We start from the raw sequence: 16,997 nt of genomic DNA, 5'->3' as shown, positions 1-16,997 counted from the left end.
TCGCGGCACATGACCGGTGATAAAAATTGGTTCTCCTCCCTAAAGAACGCATCTAAGACTGAATCGATTATCTTTGGTGATGCTGCTACAAGTGCCGTTCTCGCTACAGGTTTGGTTAAGGTAAATGAAAAATTTGAATTGAAGAATGTAGCTTTGGTTGAGGACTTAAAGTACAATTTGCTTTCAGTTTCGCAAATTGTTGATGAAAATTTTGAGGTTCACTTTAAGAAAACTGGAAGTAAAGTTTTTGATTCTTGTGGTGATTCTGTGTTGAATATTTCTCGCTATGGAAGAGTGTTTAAAGCTGATTTTGAAAATCCTGTTTCACCTGTGATAACATGTTTGGTTGCTAAGTTTGATAAAGATGTGATGTTTTGGCATCGTAGACTTGGACATGTTGGTTTTGATCATCTCACTAGGTTAAGTGGTTTGGATCTTGTTCGTGGTTTGCCTAAACTTAAGAAAGATCTTGATTTGGTTTGTACACCGTGTTGTCATGCTAAGATGGTTTCTACTTCACATGCTCCTATTGTTTCTATGATGACGGATGCACCGGGACAACTATTACATATGGACACTGTTGGTTCAGCTAGAGTGCAATCTGTTGGAGGAAAGTGGTATGTGTTGGTTATTGTTGACGATTTTTCTCGATATTCTTGGGTTTTCTTTATGGCAACTAAGGACGAAGCTTTTCAATACTTTCGTGGTTTGTTTCTTCGATTGGAGCTTGAATTTCCTGGTTCTTTGAAAAGAATTAGAAGTGATAATGGTGGTGAGTTTAAAAATGCTTCATTTGAACAATTTTGCAACGAAAGAGGTCTTGAACATGAATTTTCTTCTCCTCGTGTTCCTCAACAAAACGGTGTTGTTGAAAGGAAAAATCGTGTTTTGGTTGAGATGGCTAGAACGATGTTGGATGAGTATGTTATATTTTGGGCTGAAGCAATTAACACTGCATGTTATATTTCAAATCGGGTTTTCTTGAGATCTAAACTTGGAAAAACTTCTTATGAACTTCGATTTGGACATCAACCCAAAGTTTCACATTTGTGTGTTTTTGGTTGCAAGTGCTTTGTCTTGAAATCTGGAAATTTGGATAAGTTTGAGGCACGCTCTACTGATGGATTGTTTCTTGGTTACCCCGCACATACTAGTGGCTATCGTGTACTTATTTTGGGGACTAACAAAATCGTGGAGACTTGTGAAGTTTCTTTTAATGAGGCTAGTTCAGGTACTAGACCCGAAATTGCAGGTACACTGTCACAGGTTCAGGGGGAGGATGGTCGTATTTTTGAAGACGAGAGCGACTACGACGACGACGACGAGGTCGGCTCGGCCGGTCAGACCGGGCGCCAGGCCGGTCAGACCGCCGGCACACCTCCGGTCAGACCGGCCCATGAGGAGCGGTCAGACCGGCCAGGGTCGTCGGGTTCGGGTACTGTTGATGCTGATCGTGATGGTCCTCCGGAAATTACTACTTCGACCAGTACTGATACAGAACGTGGATCAACTTCAGAAGTCGCTGCTCCTTTGCACATTCAACGACGACATCCGCCGGAACAAATTATTGGTAATATAGGTGAGCGGACTACAAGGTCTAAGGTAACAACTCATGATGTTTGTGCAAATTCTGCATTTGTTGCTTCTTTTGAACCCAAAGATGTGTCACATGCATTAACTGATGAATCGTGGATTAACGCCATGCATGAAGAACTTGAAAATTTTGAGAGAAACAAAGTTTGAACTTTAGTTGAACCACCTTCTGGACATAATATTATTGGAACCAAGTGGGTTCTCAAAAATAAACAAAATGAGTATGGTTTGATTGTGAGAAATAAAGCTAGACTTGTTGCTCAAGGTTTTACTCAAGTTGAGGGTTTGGATTTTGATGAAACTTTTGCTCCTGTTGCTAGAATTGAGGCAATTAGACTTTTGTTGGCTTTTGCTGCTTCAAAAGGTTTTAAATTGTATCAAATGGATGTGAAAAGTGCTTTTCTAAATGGTTTTATATAGGAGGAAGTTTATATCAAACAACCACCAGGTTTTGAAAATCCTGATTTTCCCAACCATGTTTTTAAATTGTCTAAGGCTTTGTATGGTTTGAAACAAGCTCCTAGGGCATGGTATGATAGGCTTAAGAACTTTTTGCTTGCGAAAGGTTTTACAATGGGAAAGGTTGACAAAACGCTTTTTGTTCTTAAGTATGGTGATAATCAACTTTTCGTTCAGATTTATGTGGATGATATTATCTTTGGTTGTTCAACTCACGCTTTGGTTGTAGATTTTGCTGAGACTATGCGCAGGGAATTTGAGATGAGCATGATGGGTGAGTTATCGTACTTTTTGGGATTGCAAATTAAGCAAACACCTCAAGGTACTTTTGTGCATCAAACGAAGTATACGAAGGATCTTTTGAGACGGTTCAAGATGGAGAATTGCAAGCCAATTTCAACACCAATTGGTTCTACAGCTGTGTTGGATCCTGATGAAGATGGTGAAGCCGTTGATCAAAAGGAGTATAGAAGTATGATTGGATCTTTGTTGTATCTAACTGCTTCTAGGCCAGACATACAATTTGCTGTGTGTTTATGTGCGCGCTTTCAAGCTTCTCCTCGTGCTTCACATCGTCAAGCGGTCAAGCGAATAATGAGGTATTTGAATCATACACTTGAGTTTGGAATTTGGTATTCTACTTCATCTTCTATTTGCTTAAGTGGATATTCAGATGCTGATTTTGGAGGTTATAGAATTGATAGGAAAAGTACTAGTGGAACATGTCATTTTCTTGGTACATCATTGATTGCATGGTCTTCTAGGAAACAATCTAGTGTTGCTCAATCAACTGCTGAATCTGAATATGTTGCTGCTGCTAGTTGTTGTTCACAGATTCTTTGGCTTTTATCTACTTTGAAAGATTATAGTCTTACTTTGAGAAAGTACCTCTCTTTTGTGATAATACTAGTGCTATTAATATTGCTAAGAATCCTGTTCAACACTCACGCACAAAGCAGATTGATATTCGTTTTCACTTTTTGAGGGATCATGTTGAGAAGGGAGATGTTGAGTTGCAGTTTTTGGACACGAAATTGCAAATTGCTGATATTTTCACTAAACCTTTGGATTCTAATCGCTTTGCTTTTCTTCGTGGTGAATTGGGCATAATTCATCCTTTTGGCATGGTTTGAGGGGGAGTTTGTACCTCATGGTTTTATCAAGCAATAATATGACAATGAAAAACTTGAGAAAAGAGAGCTTTGTTTATGCATATGGTATTTTCTTCTGCATGCTAGCAATACTTTGAAGGTTTATTTGTCTCTAGCATAGCTTGTATGTATTCTAGTCTTTTCATGAGATTTAGATTTTGCTTTTAAGGGAGATGATGCATGACACTTAAATTCTATACTTGAATTAAGAAAATATGCAATGTTGATGCTAGCATATGGTTTGATTTATAAATGCTCTATATATATGCTTTATTGACTTGTTATTCCTCAAATAGCTTTAATTGCTCATTGTGAAAAAGAGAATAAAAATATAAAAAAAATAAATACTGAATCCTTGGAAACAGTCTTGACGACAAGGACGTATTCGATGTGAGCAAAATAATGGGTGCCGAATCCCTGGAAACAGTCTTGACGACAGGGACGTACCCGGAATAAAAGAGAAAAATATGAGCACAAAGGCTCAAGAAAAGAATAAATTGAAAAAAAAATTCTCTTGGTTATTTTGTGCTAAAGGTTATTTGAGAAAGAGTGATAAATGCAATAGGTATATGTGTTTATAGTGTTTATTCTTCAATCTATGTGCTTGTTAAGATGTTGCATTATAAATTGTATGAAATCATGAATTTTGATTGTTGATTCAAACTTAATTGTAAAATCTTTAGTTCATGGTTATACTTTAATGCATGCTTGTTCTGTTATAGATGGGTTCATCTTCTTTTTATTGTAACACATGACATGATATGCTATATGTATGCTAAGCTCTTGAACATTAATAAACATAATTCCTATGCTTGATGAAATCATTGTCAAAAGGGGGAGAAGTAATGTTAAAATTTTTGGATTTTTGGAGAAGCAAAGTGAATTTTTTGGAGAGTTGTTGAGAAGAGCATGTTTTTGGTTCAATTGGGAATTTCTTTCTTTTAAAAAGGGGGAGAAGTTTTCTTTTGGATTTTTGAGCACGATGTGTACATTTGTACGAAGTGTGCTTTTTACCAAACAACAAAACATTTTTATGAGTTTGCCAATGTGTTCATTAAGGGGGAGATTGTAAAATCAAAGGTGTTTTTGATTATTATTCTGTGATGAACAATTGGGCATTGGAGATTATTGGTTTGTTATTTGGAGTTTATTCACGAAGTGGTTTTGGAGATGATTAGATTTACAGGTGATCGTAGGATTCTATCATTTTATGTGACCGGTCAGACCGGGCTCTGGTAGCCGGTCAGACCGGCGGTGATCGAGCGGTCGGACCGGCCAGCCCGCGGTCTAACCGGCCGACACTGTGTCGGTTTCGGTTTCGGGTTGTTTATTTGGATATCCGAGTTTATTTCATGATTATGACTTCTAGATGGATACTATACGTATGTAATACTATTGTTTGCTACTAATGAGTCAAGTTGGAGATAGCTTGGTCTCGGAATATGGTTTCTTTGTTTATTCCATGTGTAGGTGACTCGATGTCTCGGGAGAGTATTTGCGGTGATGGACCGGGAGTCGGCTTGGGGATAAGACGACGTCCGTGGTGGTCAAAGATCATGCGGGATACTTAGGCAAGAGTTGATGCACGTGATTGATGGAGATTCCATATGGCATACGATGGAATTATTGTGTGCGTATGGGATGCGGAGTTAAATTTGGAATGAGTCCAAATTTGGTACGATTGGTTATGTAAAGTTTATTTCTTGTACTAGTGGGTTTCCTAAGGTGTTTAGGACTCCTAGTATGAGTTTGGTTCGTGGCTTTAGGCTGCCTACCTCATGTATAAATAGAGGGGGAGCGTGAGGCTTCCCTGTATCGCTTTAGAGAGCAATAGAGTTGAGTTTTAAGTTAGGGTTTCGAGTTTAGTCGAAATTTTTGTAAGGAGTGCTGTTGGTGCACTTTGTAAACACAGAGAGAATCAATAAAGTCGTCATCCACTTTAAGAGTTCTTCGATTTGTGTTTACCGGGTTTCGGCGGTCTAACCGGTGATCTACCGGCGGTCAGACCGGCGGCAAGCGGCGGTCAGACCGGCGGGAGCACGGCAGTCAGACCGGCGGCGACGACAGCAAGCGGCAGGCGATCTCGACGGTTAGACCGGTAGATCAACACCAGTCAGACCGGCGGCTACGCTTCGGTCAGACCGGCTAATCTACGTCGGTCAAACCGATCTCATCGAAATTGAGGGTAACTTTTATTTCCGCTAAAAGTTTTCGGTTTTTAGGTATACCAACCATTCACCCCCCTTTGATTGGCTTGGTTCTTGTGATTCGATCCTACACAGATATCCACGCGTGATGCCTCGAAGGATTTTAGGAGCCTGCCCTAGCTGCCATGCAGCTGCAGTTCTGGCGATTTAACAAGAACAGTTTAGGTCGGGTTAAATTATCCTAAAGCTTCAGGTTTGCAGTAAAGCACCATCGAAATACTCCAAGTTACAAGTTAATTACAAGAGTCTTCAGGTTAGTAAAGGCTTCAGGAGCAACTAACCAATTTACCAACAGAGACAAGTGTTCAGAACTGAAGACCATTTTCTTTTCTGAAGGAAAGTTCAGAACTGAAGAATGTGCAGGACAGCTCGCAGACAGTGTTTCGTTTCAGGGCTGTACACTTGATTGCCAATTGCTTTATTGCTTAGAAATAACGACCATTGCCTAAACATTCCATTCTAGATTCTGAACAAGTCATCGGAATCCAATGGCATTCGTCAGGCTTCTCCAGAACCAGCCAAGCAGTCATAATCAGGGTGTTCTTCACTTCTTCTAGACCAATTGACCAGAGATGGATGACTGGGATAGGCTACATGCATATCCTGAAAATGGGACAAGGATGTGGAAATCAAATGAATGGTGCTGCATTAATTTGACTGGGATTAATGTAGATTCAACAATCTGACTCTTCAGAGTGGATAGATGATGACTGCATCCACAGTATTCCATCCTTCTTGTGCTACATTAGCATGATCTAGCATTGATCACCATCATTATATTCAGAGGTAAAAAGCTTCAGACTTTTTACTAGGCTCGACAAAAGATTAAAACTTGCTATCTGAATAAAGTGACGGGGCATTCTATCTACTACTAGTCTACTACTACTGTAACTACAATCTTTATGCTTCAGACATGGTTGATGATGATAACACATGCAGATCAGATCATCACCTTTACTCACTCACAGGTGGAATAGTACTAGTACTTACAGACTATTAAGAATGATTAGGGGAGATGAGAAAGTTGGAACAAGAATCATTGTGCAAAAGTGTAAATTCAGAGCTAGCATAGCAATACTAGCATGCAAGCAGGGACAAGTTCATCAGAGAATGTCGGTAAACAGCACTGCACCCTGCTGCTCAATGGCCCTGTGCTGGTGCTTGTCTATTGCATGCACAGAAGATGCTTTACCCAATTCTGACTTTTGTGTCACTTTCATTTGTTGTTGTTTTTCTTTCTCTGCAGCTTCCTCCCCCACATTGTACTCAATCAACCATACACTGATCCCATCTCGTTTTCTTGACATTGGTTTGTTTATTCAGTTAATCATCTTGCCAACTCACATGCAAATTATGGGCAGGAGAGAGAGGAGACAATTGGAGTTAGGTAAAGATGGGGATTTTTGCATTCTAGACCCTGAATTTTCTGTTTCATTTTCAGGATGAGAGCATGGTTGTTTCAGTAGGTTCAACCGTTGGATTTAGCCCTTCCAAATCGTCTGTTTTCTTATTAAAATGTGTACATGGAGTGCGGATACGTGCAATCACTCCATGTTTCAATGGGAATGTGATCTGAGAATAGGAACTAGTTAAATGGTGTAACAGGAAGATGAAAATGTGCGGACAAAAAAAACAAGAACTAGGAAAATGATTTCGATAGAAAAGTAGTGTGAGAATGAAGTTGATGTGGAATGATTGAAGTATTAATTCTTTTAAAGTGTTAACTGGGTGGTGGAGAGAAATGTCATTGTCACTACTTTAAAAGCACCAGATGCATGATGAAGTGCAAAAGAGAGTTAGCAAAAAATGTATCCCTTCCTTCCTAGCCAAGTTAAAAAGTCCCTCTTAACAAGAACCACCAACCATCAACGATTATACAATGTCTACTTCGTCGCATAACTCCTCTACAAGATATGTCTTTTCTTTCTACGCAAATTTCAATAATTTTGTTGGTGTTCACACATCAAGCAAATGATCGCGGAATGTAGGGTCTATTTTAATGCATGCGCTTCATCGATTCAATAGATACTAAGCTCATTGTTAAAAAAAAGAATATACACATTTGAGATATTTTGTGAGTCGAATACTATTTATGCCAAAAGGAAATCCATAACTCTTACACAAATATTACAACCATTTTTTCATCCATCCACTTTGTATATCCTAAATTAAAAGGACTTATCTGCAAATTTTGACAAGGAAAGAAGTCCAAACACTTGCATTCTCCCAAATGGTGAAACGTGGAGCACTCGTCTGCAAAAAAGGCATGGAATTGGGAACTGGGAAGGAAAAGAAGAGAGAGAAGAAAAAAAAAAGAAAGTAGAGACAAGCCAATCCTACTCAGCAACCACAATCATTATTCCACTCTCTCCAACTGACGGCTACGGTGGTCTACTAATAAAGAAGCAGTATATAAGTGTTTGAGCAACCCATGGCCATGGCCGGATTAAACCAATAAATTAAGCAGCTAATCTCCGGGTAACCATGGGTAATTAACAACTAACCCACCTGCTAATCTAATCTAATCTAATCTAATCTCCTCTTCCTCCTGCCGCTTCCGTATTCGTTGTCTCTCTCGTGCGTCACGGCTTCCTCTTTCCATGGGTGTCAGTTAATTAATCAGATAATGACCTATCCGTTTTGGTAAACACCTGGTTACCAGCTTGACAGAATGGCAGTGTTTCAGACACACGATAAACTTCCTTTTTCTGTTGGATGATGTTGATTTCTTTTAGGTGTCCGTGATCTTGGCTACTTTTATTTTTTTTTGGTAGATTCGTATCACAATAGTTGTGTAAATTGTGATGACGTGGTAATATTTCCGGCAACATTTTCTTCGGAGTTTACGGTGTTTGAAGCATACGGAGCACTTCCCTGAAAATCAATACATCTCTCTTCAGAGTTCAGACTTCAGAGTGTTTGATTAACATTCAGAGTTTCCCATCACAATAATTTGTGTAAATTGTTGGCAAGATTTTCTTCAGAGTTTACAGTGTTTGACTAATCATTTCCGAGGAACATTTTCTTTGAAAAAAAAACTTATTCAGAGTTTCAAGTGTTTTATTGACTATACATTCAGAGTTTGGAGAAAAACAATTAAGCAAATGAAAAAAAAAATTAGCAGCACATTCTTTATTTCGTTCTTTGATAAGTATCTAAAAAATTCAATTCATTTAAGCGAATATTTATCTCCACCGACGATAGCAGCAGGACGAGCCAATAAAATAAGAGGGCGGTGCAAAGAGGTGGAGGAGCAAAATTAATCAGGGCAATTAGACAACTGAAAAGCGAAGCTAAGGCGCGCTAATAATTGACCCCGGACTCTCTGATAGTACTACTTAATTAACTAATCGGAGCAAGGAAAATAGCAAACTATAGTTTAGCTACAACCACATGCGAAGAAGATAGGAGAAAGGAGAGAGAAAATCGTACTATAGATTTATATTCAGCTATAGTATAAGTATAATAAATTAAAATGACACTAGATGATGTGTCAATTTTTAGAAGCTACAAGTTAGGTATAGTATTAAGGGTCCGTTTGGTAGAGCTCTAACTCGTAAATTTAACTCTAGAAGTTGGATTTAGAATGCAGTTATGAAGCAGCCAAAAATTCAACTTCACCTCTCTAATTTATTTTACGAGAACACTCTACTTAGCTTCAGATCGCTGAAACTGTTTGGCCAAACTTGAAGCCGTAACAAAAAGACCCTAAGTTTAAACTAATCCTGCGCTAATCTTGTACGCTAATCCGTCTCTGGGCTGTGCATCCAGCCAGCGCCGTGCTTTGCTGTGCTGTGCGAGCAGTGAAGTGTGGCGGCTTTGTTTAATTGGGTATCGCGTCCCTGTCCGGCCACCGGGTGGTGGTTCGCGTCCGGGTTGGCCGAGCTGCGAGAGCGACCTCTCCTCCTCCTCTTCTCCTCCTCTTCCTCTTCTTCCTCGTCTCGTCTAGTTCTACATCGCCTTCCTATCGCCTCCGCTGCGGAAAGGCTCTCCCTTTCCGAGCTCTTCCCGAGCTCTCCTGCTTGTTCTTGGGGCCGGGGAAGATTCTTGCTGCTCTGAATCAGAGGTGGGTGCTGATACCTGCTTGCTCTTCTTGTTCTTGTTCGTCTTAATCCGAGCTCGTTTGGATTGGGAGAGAGGGCTAGCGTTGTAGGCGGATTGATTTTTGTTTGGGTTGTTGGGTAGTGGCAAGAACGTTTGCTTTTGGTGATTTTGGCGGCTCGAGCTCTGTTGAAAGTTACTTTTTTTTTTGGGTACATGGGGTGTCGTGAAAGTGAATGTTAATATATTGTTTGTTTGTCTGTTTGTTCGTTTGTTCGTTTGTTAGTTTGTTTTCCCGAGTTGAATTTGAAATTTTGGATGTTATTAATAGTGGTGTTCTTGCCGTTCTGACGGTTGCTGCTGGGCTTGTAGTCTCTGATTTGTGGCTGCGAAATTGGATCCAATCTTTTTTTTGGGGGAAAATTGGTGAGTTTTGGGATCAAATTAGGATCTTGTGAGAATATAAGCAGGTGAACTCTTGCATTCTTGCCCGCTTCAATCCCCAAAACTCGTGTTTGCTGCTGTCCTGGTATTTTTGACAAAGTTCTATTCTGACGTTTGAATTGTCCATTGCTTGGATTTAAAGCTTGGAATTTTTCTTCTTTTTTTTTCTCGAATAATATTCAGCTTTTAGGTGCTTTGCCGGAGAATTCGGACGCGATTCTTCCCTTGGCCAATCCCATTGAGAGATGCCATTCATGTTTCTGTCGATCCATTTCTTTTTTTGTTTGTTTTCTCCAGTAACCTTTCTGCAATCACAACAGCTCTACTTTTTTTCTCTATGTGGATGTCCTTGTGAATTTGCTCTGTAGGTGAGTAGTGTCTGCCTTGCTGGACATTGATGTGATTGATGGAGCATCTGTTGCCTAATCATTTTAGCTCAATTTGATCTGAGCTGGCGTTCAGTACATTTTGAAAGTTTATCCGTACAGAGATTTCGGCGCTGTACGTTGCCTGTTTAATCACTTCTGTATACAGCTCATTTGGATCCAATTCCTTTAGCTGATGCCATCTGGATCCATTGTTATATCCTAAACAGTTTGTGATCCAACTGTTTCGTTGCTGTTTGTTATTTCTGGTTGATGAATTTGAAGTGTAGATTTATTTGGATGGATCAAGATTTATTTAGAGCAGATAATCTCATTTGTAGTATGTTTGGTTCTTTGCTGCATATTCAGGTCAAGTAGTATATCATCTGTGAGTTAAGGAGGATGGCAGGAGTTGGCACTCAGCCGACGAGCCTCAGGAAGTATCTTGGAGCCCTCAAGGACACCACAACTGTGAGCTTGGCAAAAGTGAACAGTGATTATAAGGTCGAAAATTCTATCAATCCTCTGAAGAATGTTTGGAAATTCTCATGCTCAATTGCTTACTGTTATATGCTTTACTCCGCCGCGGGCTTAGCATTGTCTTTTTTCAAAACAGGAATTGGATATTGCAATTGTGAAGGCTACAAACCATGTTGAGCGTCCATCAAAGGAGAAGTACATAAGAGGTGGCATATCCTGTCTCTTAGCTGAAAGCTTGAAACACTAGTGCCAGTTCATAGCTGCATCTTTTCACTTGTGTTAATCTTTTTTAATTTTCATTGTTATATATAATTGAATATATAGTGTAGAAAACAATGAATTGTCCTGCTCCTGCTTAAAATTCAGTGATTTTTTGTTATGTAGTTTTTGTTGAATGAAATGGAGTATTATATTGATTGTGCACTAATTTACCTTCAGACTGTCAAAACTTGCCTCATATTCATTTGTTTATTGGTTTGCAGAAATTTTTTATTCCATTTCTGCTTCAAGGCCACGAGCAGATGTAGCTTACTGCATCCATGCCCTTGCAAGACGTCTTTCCAAGACACGCAATTGGGCGGTATGTACCTTTTCTATAAGACTTTAGTGTTCTAACTAGAATGTAGTAGTGCTTCTTTCTGTCCAAGGAACCATTTTACACCAAGTATCTTCTCGTTCTGTCTAAGGAGCCTTTTTGTAACATTTTAAAATTTTGCATTTCTCTGTAGTTTATGGAGCTATGTTAAAATGGACTTTGGGAAACTATGAAAATATTTGTTGGCATTAGCTTCCTTTGTTACTGTCTCCATTTTCTTTGTAAAACAGATGGGTCTACGAGTTTAGTCCTTTTTCTTTAGAGTAGTTACAAAATGGTTTTTTGTTTAAATGCATGGTGGAATTGATGGTTTTTGAACTTTTTGAAGGATTGCCAAACTGCTATGTGATTAGAAGGATTAGTTTGCATTTAACATTATTTGTTTTGTTTTATTGATAGTGCTTTTCCTGGGTGATGCACTGTAAAAAAAGTTATAAACTTATGAATATTCTTTGCTTCAATATTTATACCTCAGGTTGCATTGAAGACATTAATTGTCATACATCGCGCCCTTCGAGAGGTCGATCCCACTTTTCGTGAAGAGCTTATCAATTATGGCAGATCTAGGTCCCATATGCTAAACTTGGCCTACTTTAAGGATGATTCTAGTGCAGGAGGTACTAATTGACATTTTATTACTAGTGTTGTCACTTTTATAGCTGTATTAGACATTCTAACTCTGAACTATAATGACTATTTACTCTTATCTTGTTCAGCTTGGGATTTTTCTGCTTGGATACGCACTTATGCTTTATATTTAGAAGAGAGACTTGAATGTTTCCGAGTGCTGAAGTATGATGTGGAGACAGATCCTCCGGTATGTAATCCAATTACTACTCTTGCTTATGCGAGGTTTTATCAAATTTTTATTTCTTTAAAACTTAAATGTAATTTTGCTGGAAGGAAACTGTGTTTAAACTTCATAACTACCTTGTAAGTTCCAATTTTAAGGTTTCCTCCTTTTCTCCTGGAAGACTCTGAGGAAGTAGATTGTGGAAGTAGATCTATCACCTTAGAAAACTCTAAAGGAGAGAAAGTGAATTTCAAAACCATAGTTAATCCCCCTTGGAAAGGAGCCCTAGTGCACCACATGGAAGTTTCCGAACTACAGAAGGTTACCTATTGCTAGAGAATATCCAGATATCTTCCAGAAGAGTTGACAGGCATGCCACCGCATAGGGACATGGAACATTGATTTATGTAATTGAAACTTTATCATGAGAGATGAGATTACAAGTGCCATGTTGCCAACGGTATTCTTTCTAACTTTCTGAAAATTCTGGTCTCTGCAGAAAACTCGGGATCTTGAAACTGGTGATTTGCTTGATCATCTGCCAGCATTACAGCAACTTCTTTTTCGGCTCCTTGCTTGCCAGGTAATTAGTTTTTGCCTACATATGATTTGAAATTTCACCACATTCCATCTTCATGTTCCACTGTCAGGTTAAATTTGAATTACTGAATATTATTTTTGTAGCCACAAGGGGCATCATCTTACAATGTCATAATCCAGCACGCACTTTCAATGGTAAGTAGCATGAGTTAGCATGCTTGTTTCATTTTAAGTGCACAACATGATGGTCTTGGCATGAATGCTGACTTTGCTTGTGCATTACTGGAAGGTTGCTCTGGAAAGTGTTAAGATCTACACTGCTATTAGTGATGGTACAATTAATCTGGTTGACAAGGTGAGTTTTCTTATTAGTTATTCTAGTCATTCCAGATAAGTTTGTAAAATCTGCTATTCGCTAGCGATATTTCTTTACTTTTCTCATCTAACCTACGGATTATTCTCTATTACAGTTCTTTGAGATGCAAAGAAGTGATGCTGTTAGGGCACTTGATATATACAAAAGAGCAACTAACCAGGTGAAGTTCTGTCCCTCTACTGTTGATCCATTAATGAATTTGTTCAGTGGATTATTTTCACTTGCATGTAGCAATAAAAATCAAGGTTCTTTCTTAAGTTTAATTAATTAAGGACTTGGGTATGTGTTAGGGCTTCAGAAACTTAGAAGCTGATCGATTGAAGAATGTATGAGATAATTCACTTAATTGCTGTGAATAGATCAAATCTATTTACACTATTATGTTGTTTTATTATCCCTGACCAGTTTTTCCCCCCTTCAATGTTTGATTCATGACAAAGTGATAAAAAACAGTAGGACAGAGGCAGATAACAATCCATCTGAGCATCTTGCTTTCCTCCATGGTCTCTCCTTTGATCGAGGATTAGCTATGTGCACTTTTAAGCAACCTTGTCTCTAATTAAAATTTAGGTATCATATCTGTGATGGAATATGAAATTAAACTTAGAGCACAAGGTTTTTTTTTCACTTCAGCATCATCAGCTCTGTTGATGTTGATCTGTCTAAAACAGAAGTTCTGAACCACTGATATTAATCGTTGAATTATGTTGAAATAAGAACATTTAGGGCACTGTTGCTGCTTCACCTTTTAATTTCTTAAATTTGTTGCACAGGCTGAAAGACTATCAGAGTTTTATGAAGTGTGTAAAACGATACACATTGGGCGTGGTGAGAAGTTCTTAAAAATCGAACAGGTCTGACAGATATTCGATTTGCATGTATTTGTTGTTTGTTTTCCATTTTAGCAAGCTACTGATTATACTGAAACTTCTGCAGCCTCCAGCTTCATTCTTAGTAACCATGGAGGAATATGTGACAGAAGCTCCCACTGTAGCTCAAAAAGATAAGGTTCGAGAAATGTTGAAACTTGCTGATGTTTAGAGCTCAAATTAATGTGTTGATTGATTGTATCAGTACATTATAAATCGAGAAGACAATGAATCTAGTTAGAACCATCTTATGCATGATTTTCTGCTCTTCAGGCTCCTTATTGAGTTTGCTTATCACACATCTTATCTGTGTTTAGGTACTGGCAATCGAATACAAGAAAGAGGCAGAGGAGGAAGAAAAGCCGGCATCGCCTCCTCCCGCTCCAGAGCCAGAACCAGAACAAGAACCAGAGCCAGAGCCTGAACCAGTAAAAGAGGAAGCACCTAAAGAGGAGCCAACAGATTTGCTGGTAACATTCTGTACTACTCACAAGAGGCCACTAATCCTGCATTGTCATGCTAATAACTCAATTTCTCTGCCAGGGTCTGAACGAACCGAACCCTGCCGCAGCCGAGATAGAGGAGAAGAATGCTTTAGCCCTTGCCATTGTTCCGATAGGTAAAATTCCCCACGAACGAAAACCGTTCAATTCTTTTGTCTCCACTAGAAGTTGATCGGTTGTAAGACATGCTTCTTTACTGTTCTTGCTTTTCTGTGGCAGATGATGTACCTAAAGTTGCACCTGCTCAAAATGGAGTCACTGGCTGGGAGCTGGCCCTTGTCACCACACCCAGCTCAAACGAAACTGCTATTACTTCAAGCAAGAAGCTGGTACTGAACCTGAACATTTTACCTTGACATGTAGCGAAATTCCAGATAGACGCGGCAACACTAGCATCATCCTTAGCTTGAAATGCCAGCGAATTTTCAGATAAATGCAGCAACAGTAGCATCATTCTTACCTTGAAATGCAGCAAATTTTCAGACAGATGAAGCAACAGTAGCATCATTCTTACCTTGAAATGCAGCAAAATTTCAGATAAATGCAGCAACAGTAGCATCATTTTTAACTTGAAATGCAACAAAATTTTCAGACAGATGAAGCAGCACTAGCATCATTCTTAATTTGAAATGCAGCAAAATTTTCAGACAGATGCAGCAACAACAAAAGCTAACCATCTCTGAAACTCTGAAATCTTTTCTTCAGGCTGGTGGACTGGACTTGCTCACGCTCGACAGCCTGTACGACGACGCGAACCGGAGAGCGAGCCAGCCGACGAGCTACAACCCATGGGATGTCAACCCCGGCGTCGCCGGCGCCGGCGCCGCCCCGATGATGCAGCAGCCGATGATGCACGACCCGTTCTACGCCTCCAGCGGCTACGCGGCGCCGCACAACGTGCAGATGACCGCCATGGCGCAGCAGCAGCAGGCCTTCATGCTCCAGCAGCAGATGATGATGGCCGCCGCCGCCGCCGCCGCCGCGGCGCCCCCGCCTCAGGTGTTCCACCACCACCAGCAGCAGCAGCAGCATCTCCAGGCCAACCCGGCGAACCCGTTCGGCAACCCGTTCGCCGCCGCCGCAGCCGCCCACCACCCTTACGGCGCCGCCGCCGCCGCCGGCAACGGCTACACGGGGCTCATATGATGATCATCATCCAGCTCCGGCGATGTCGGTCGTCGTCGCACTACTTCCAATGTCGATTCTTTTTTGGCTGGAAAAATTTGTAGCTTTCTCTCATTGTTGATGGTTTGTAGCACACACAGGTAGAAGAAGAAGAAGAATTCGGTGGTGTTCGTCCGATTCGGACACGTCACACGTAGGTGCTTGGGGTAATGTATGTACGTATGCATGTATGTATATGGGTATGGGTATTTTTGGTATTTCTTCATGTGGGTGGGTGATTCGGGATAAGATTAATTATTGGATTATTCATGGACATTGATCGAGTACGATTACATAATAATCAAGATGTGTCAATTATTTGTAGTGTAACAATACTAGCAGTACCTATTCGTGTTATACTAGTAGTATCTCCTTCGGCAAATACCATCACTATTGACCAAGACAAAACACAACATAAATGCAAACGCACACGGCACATACAACTGATGAACACCTTCTGAAAAGCTATTGATGGATACGTCATCTACTATTAAAAAAATAATTAACTGTAAATATAAATACTCGAATACTCGTGTCGAGCTTAGGGCCTGTTTAGCACTCCAACGGTTGAAGCAGATGGATTCACTGGTTCAACCAAAAATTCCTAACCAATGGAGCTCACTTCCCATCTTGTACAAATTTTGGTACTAGCCTGTACAACAAAAGCTGATCCGTGACAAGATAGCGACACGATCGTGCGGTCAGCTAGCAGTAGAAAACATGTTCAGAACCTAGTACACTATACATAAACTATAATTATCGTACTCCCTCCGTCCCATTTTCAGTGTCGCTATTATTTTACGTTTCCAACTTTAATTATCTGTTTTATTTAAATTTTTTTTAAAAAAAGTTCAAAACATAAGACACGTATAAAGTACTATTCATATTTTATCATCTCATAACAACAAAAATACTAATTATAAATTTTTTTCAAATAAAATGAGCGATCAAAGTTGGATACAGAAACTTATATTTGCACTTAAAATAGGACGGAGGGATTACCTACTACACATTGGTGAACATTTGTACCACACATATGTGAGCGTGTTCACGAGAAAGTTTGTGTACGCCGCTGACTTTGGTGTGCCAACGTGACAGCATCCATCCCCGTACCTGAAACCCTGTTCCTGGTCAGAGTCAGCCGCCGATTGACGGTCTCTGCACCACGTGGACGACGTGCGCCGTCGACGTCGTACGCGACACCCCCCTCGACGGCGACACGGCCACCCACAACCACCTCCACCACCGTAGTCCGTAGTCATCATCATGCCGTCACATACGCGGCCACGCCGCCGTGTGGCGCCTTTCCCCTCGCGGCGAGAGCGGCCGGGCGCCCGGGCCGGCACGTTTGCTGTGCGCGCGCGGGCACCGCCACGGCGCACCCGAAACCGAAAGCAACCCACGCCTCGCCACGGTT

At 40.3% G+C, this 16,997-nt stretch overlaps 2 protein-coding genes across 2 annotated transcripts; both read left to right on the top strand.

Moving 5' to 3' along the window:
• The first annotated feature begins 897 nt into the window (after positions 1-897).
• LOC136356865 (uncharacterized) lies at positions 898-2,636 on the top strand. The gene is made up of 2 exons (XM_066311380.1): positions 898-1,602; positions 2,282-2,636. The coding sequence occupies exons 1-2, from the start codon at positions 898-900 to the stop codon at positions 2,315-2,317; spliced, it is 741 nt and encodes a 246-aa protein (XP_066167477.1). The 3' UTR covers positions 2,318-2,636.
• Positions 2,637-9,262: 6,626 nt separating this feature from the next.
• Positions 9,263-15,913, top strand: LOC4340282 (putative clathrin assembly protein At5g35200). Its single transcript, XM_015788531.3, has 16 exons — positions 9,263-9,476; positions 10,630-10,764; positions 10,877-10,946; positions 11,223-11,320; positions 11,811-11,952; positions 12,052-12,152; positions 12,628-12,711; positions 12,813-12,863; positions 12,958-13,023; positions 13,139-13,204; positions 13,818-13,898; positions 13,981-14,052; positions 14,231-14,383; positions 14,457-14,532; positions 14,636-14,745; positions 15,122-15,913. Exons 2-16 carry the CDS (start codon positions 10,663-10,665, stop codon positions 15,560-15,562), a joined length of 1,713 nt encoding a protein of 570 aa, XP_015644017.1. The 5' UTR covers positions 9,263-9,476; positions 10,630-10,662; the 3' UTR covers positions 15,563-15,913.
• Positions 15,914-16,997: the final 1,084 nt, after the last annotated feature.

The sequence above is a fragment of the Oryza sativa genome, chromosome 6 (assembly GCF_034140825.1).
Source record: "Oryza sativa Japonica Group chromosome 6, ASM3414082v1".
Taxonomy (NCBI): Eukaryota; Viridiplantae; Streptophyta; class Magnoliopsida; order Poales; family Poaceae; genus Oryza; species Oryza sativa.
The sequence above is the reverse complement of the archived record's forward strand: the minus strand, read 5'-3'. Positions and strand labels throughout refer to the sequence as shown.

What these genes read in the sequence shown, in the direction of transcription:
- LOC136356865 (XM_066311380.1), top strand. Translation starts at nt 898, where the DNA reads ATGGCTAGAACGATGTTGGATGAGTATGTTATATTTTGGGCTGAAGCA. An exon ending in AGCGGACTACAAGGTCTAAG is followed by an intron (nt 1,603 to 2,281) that starts GTAACAACTCAT and finishes CTTTGGTTGTAG; the next exon opens with ATTTTGCTGAGACTATGCGC.
- LOC4340282 (XM_015788531.3), top strand. Translation starts at nt 10,663, where the DNA reads ATGGCAGGAGTTGGCACTCAGCCGACGAGCCTCAGGAAGTATCTTGGA. An exon ending in TTCGGCTCCTTGCTTGCCAG is followed by an intron (nt 12,712 to 12,812) that starts GTAATTAGTTTT and finishes TTATTTTTGTAG; the next exon opens with CCACAAGGGGCATCATCTTA. An exon ending in AGGAGCCAACAGATTTGCTG is followed by an intron (nt 14,384 to 14,456) that starts GTAACATTCTGT and finishes TTTCTCTGCCAG; the next exon opens with GGTCTGAACGAACCGAACCC.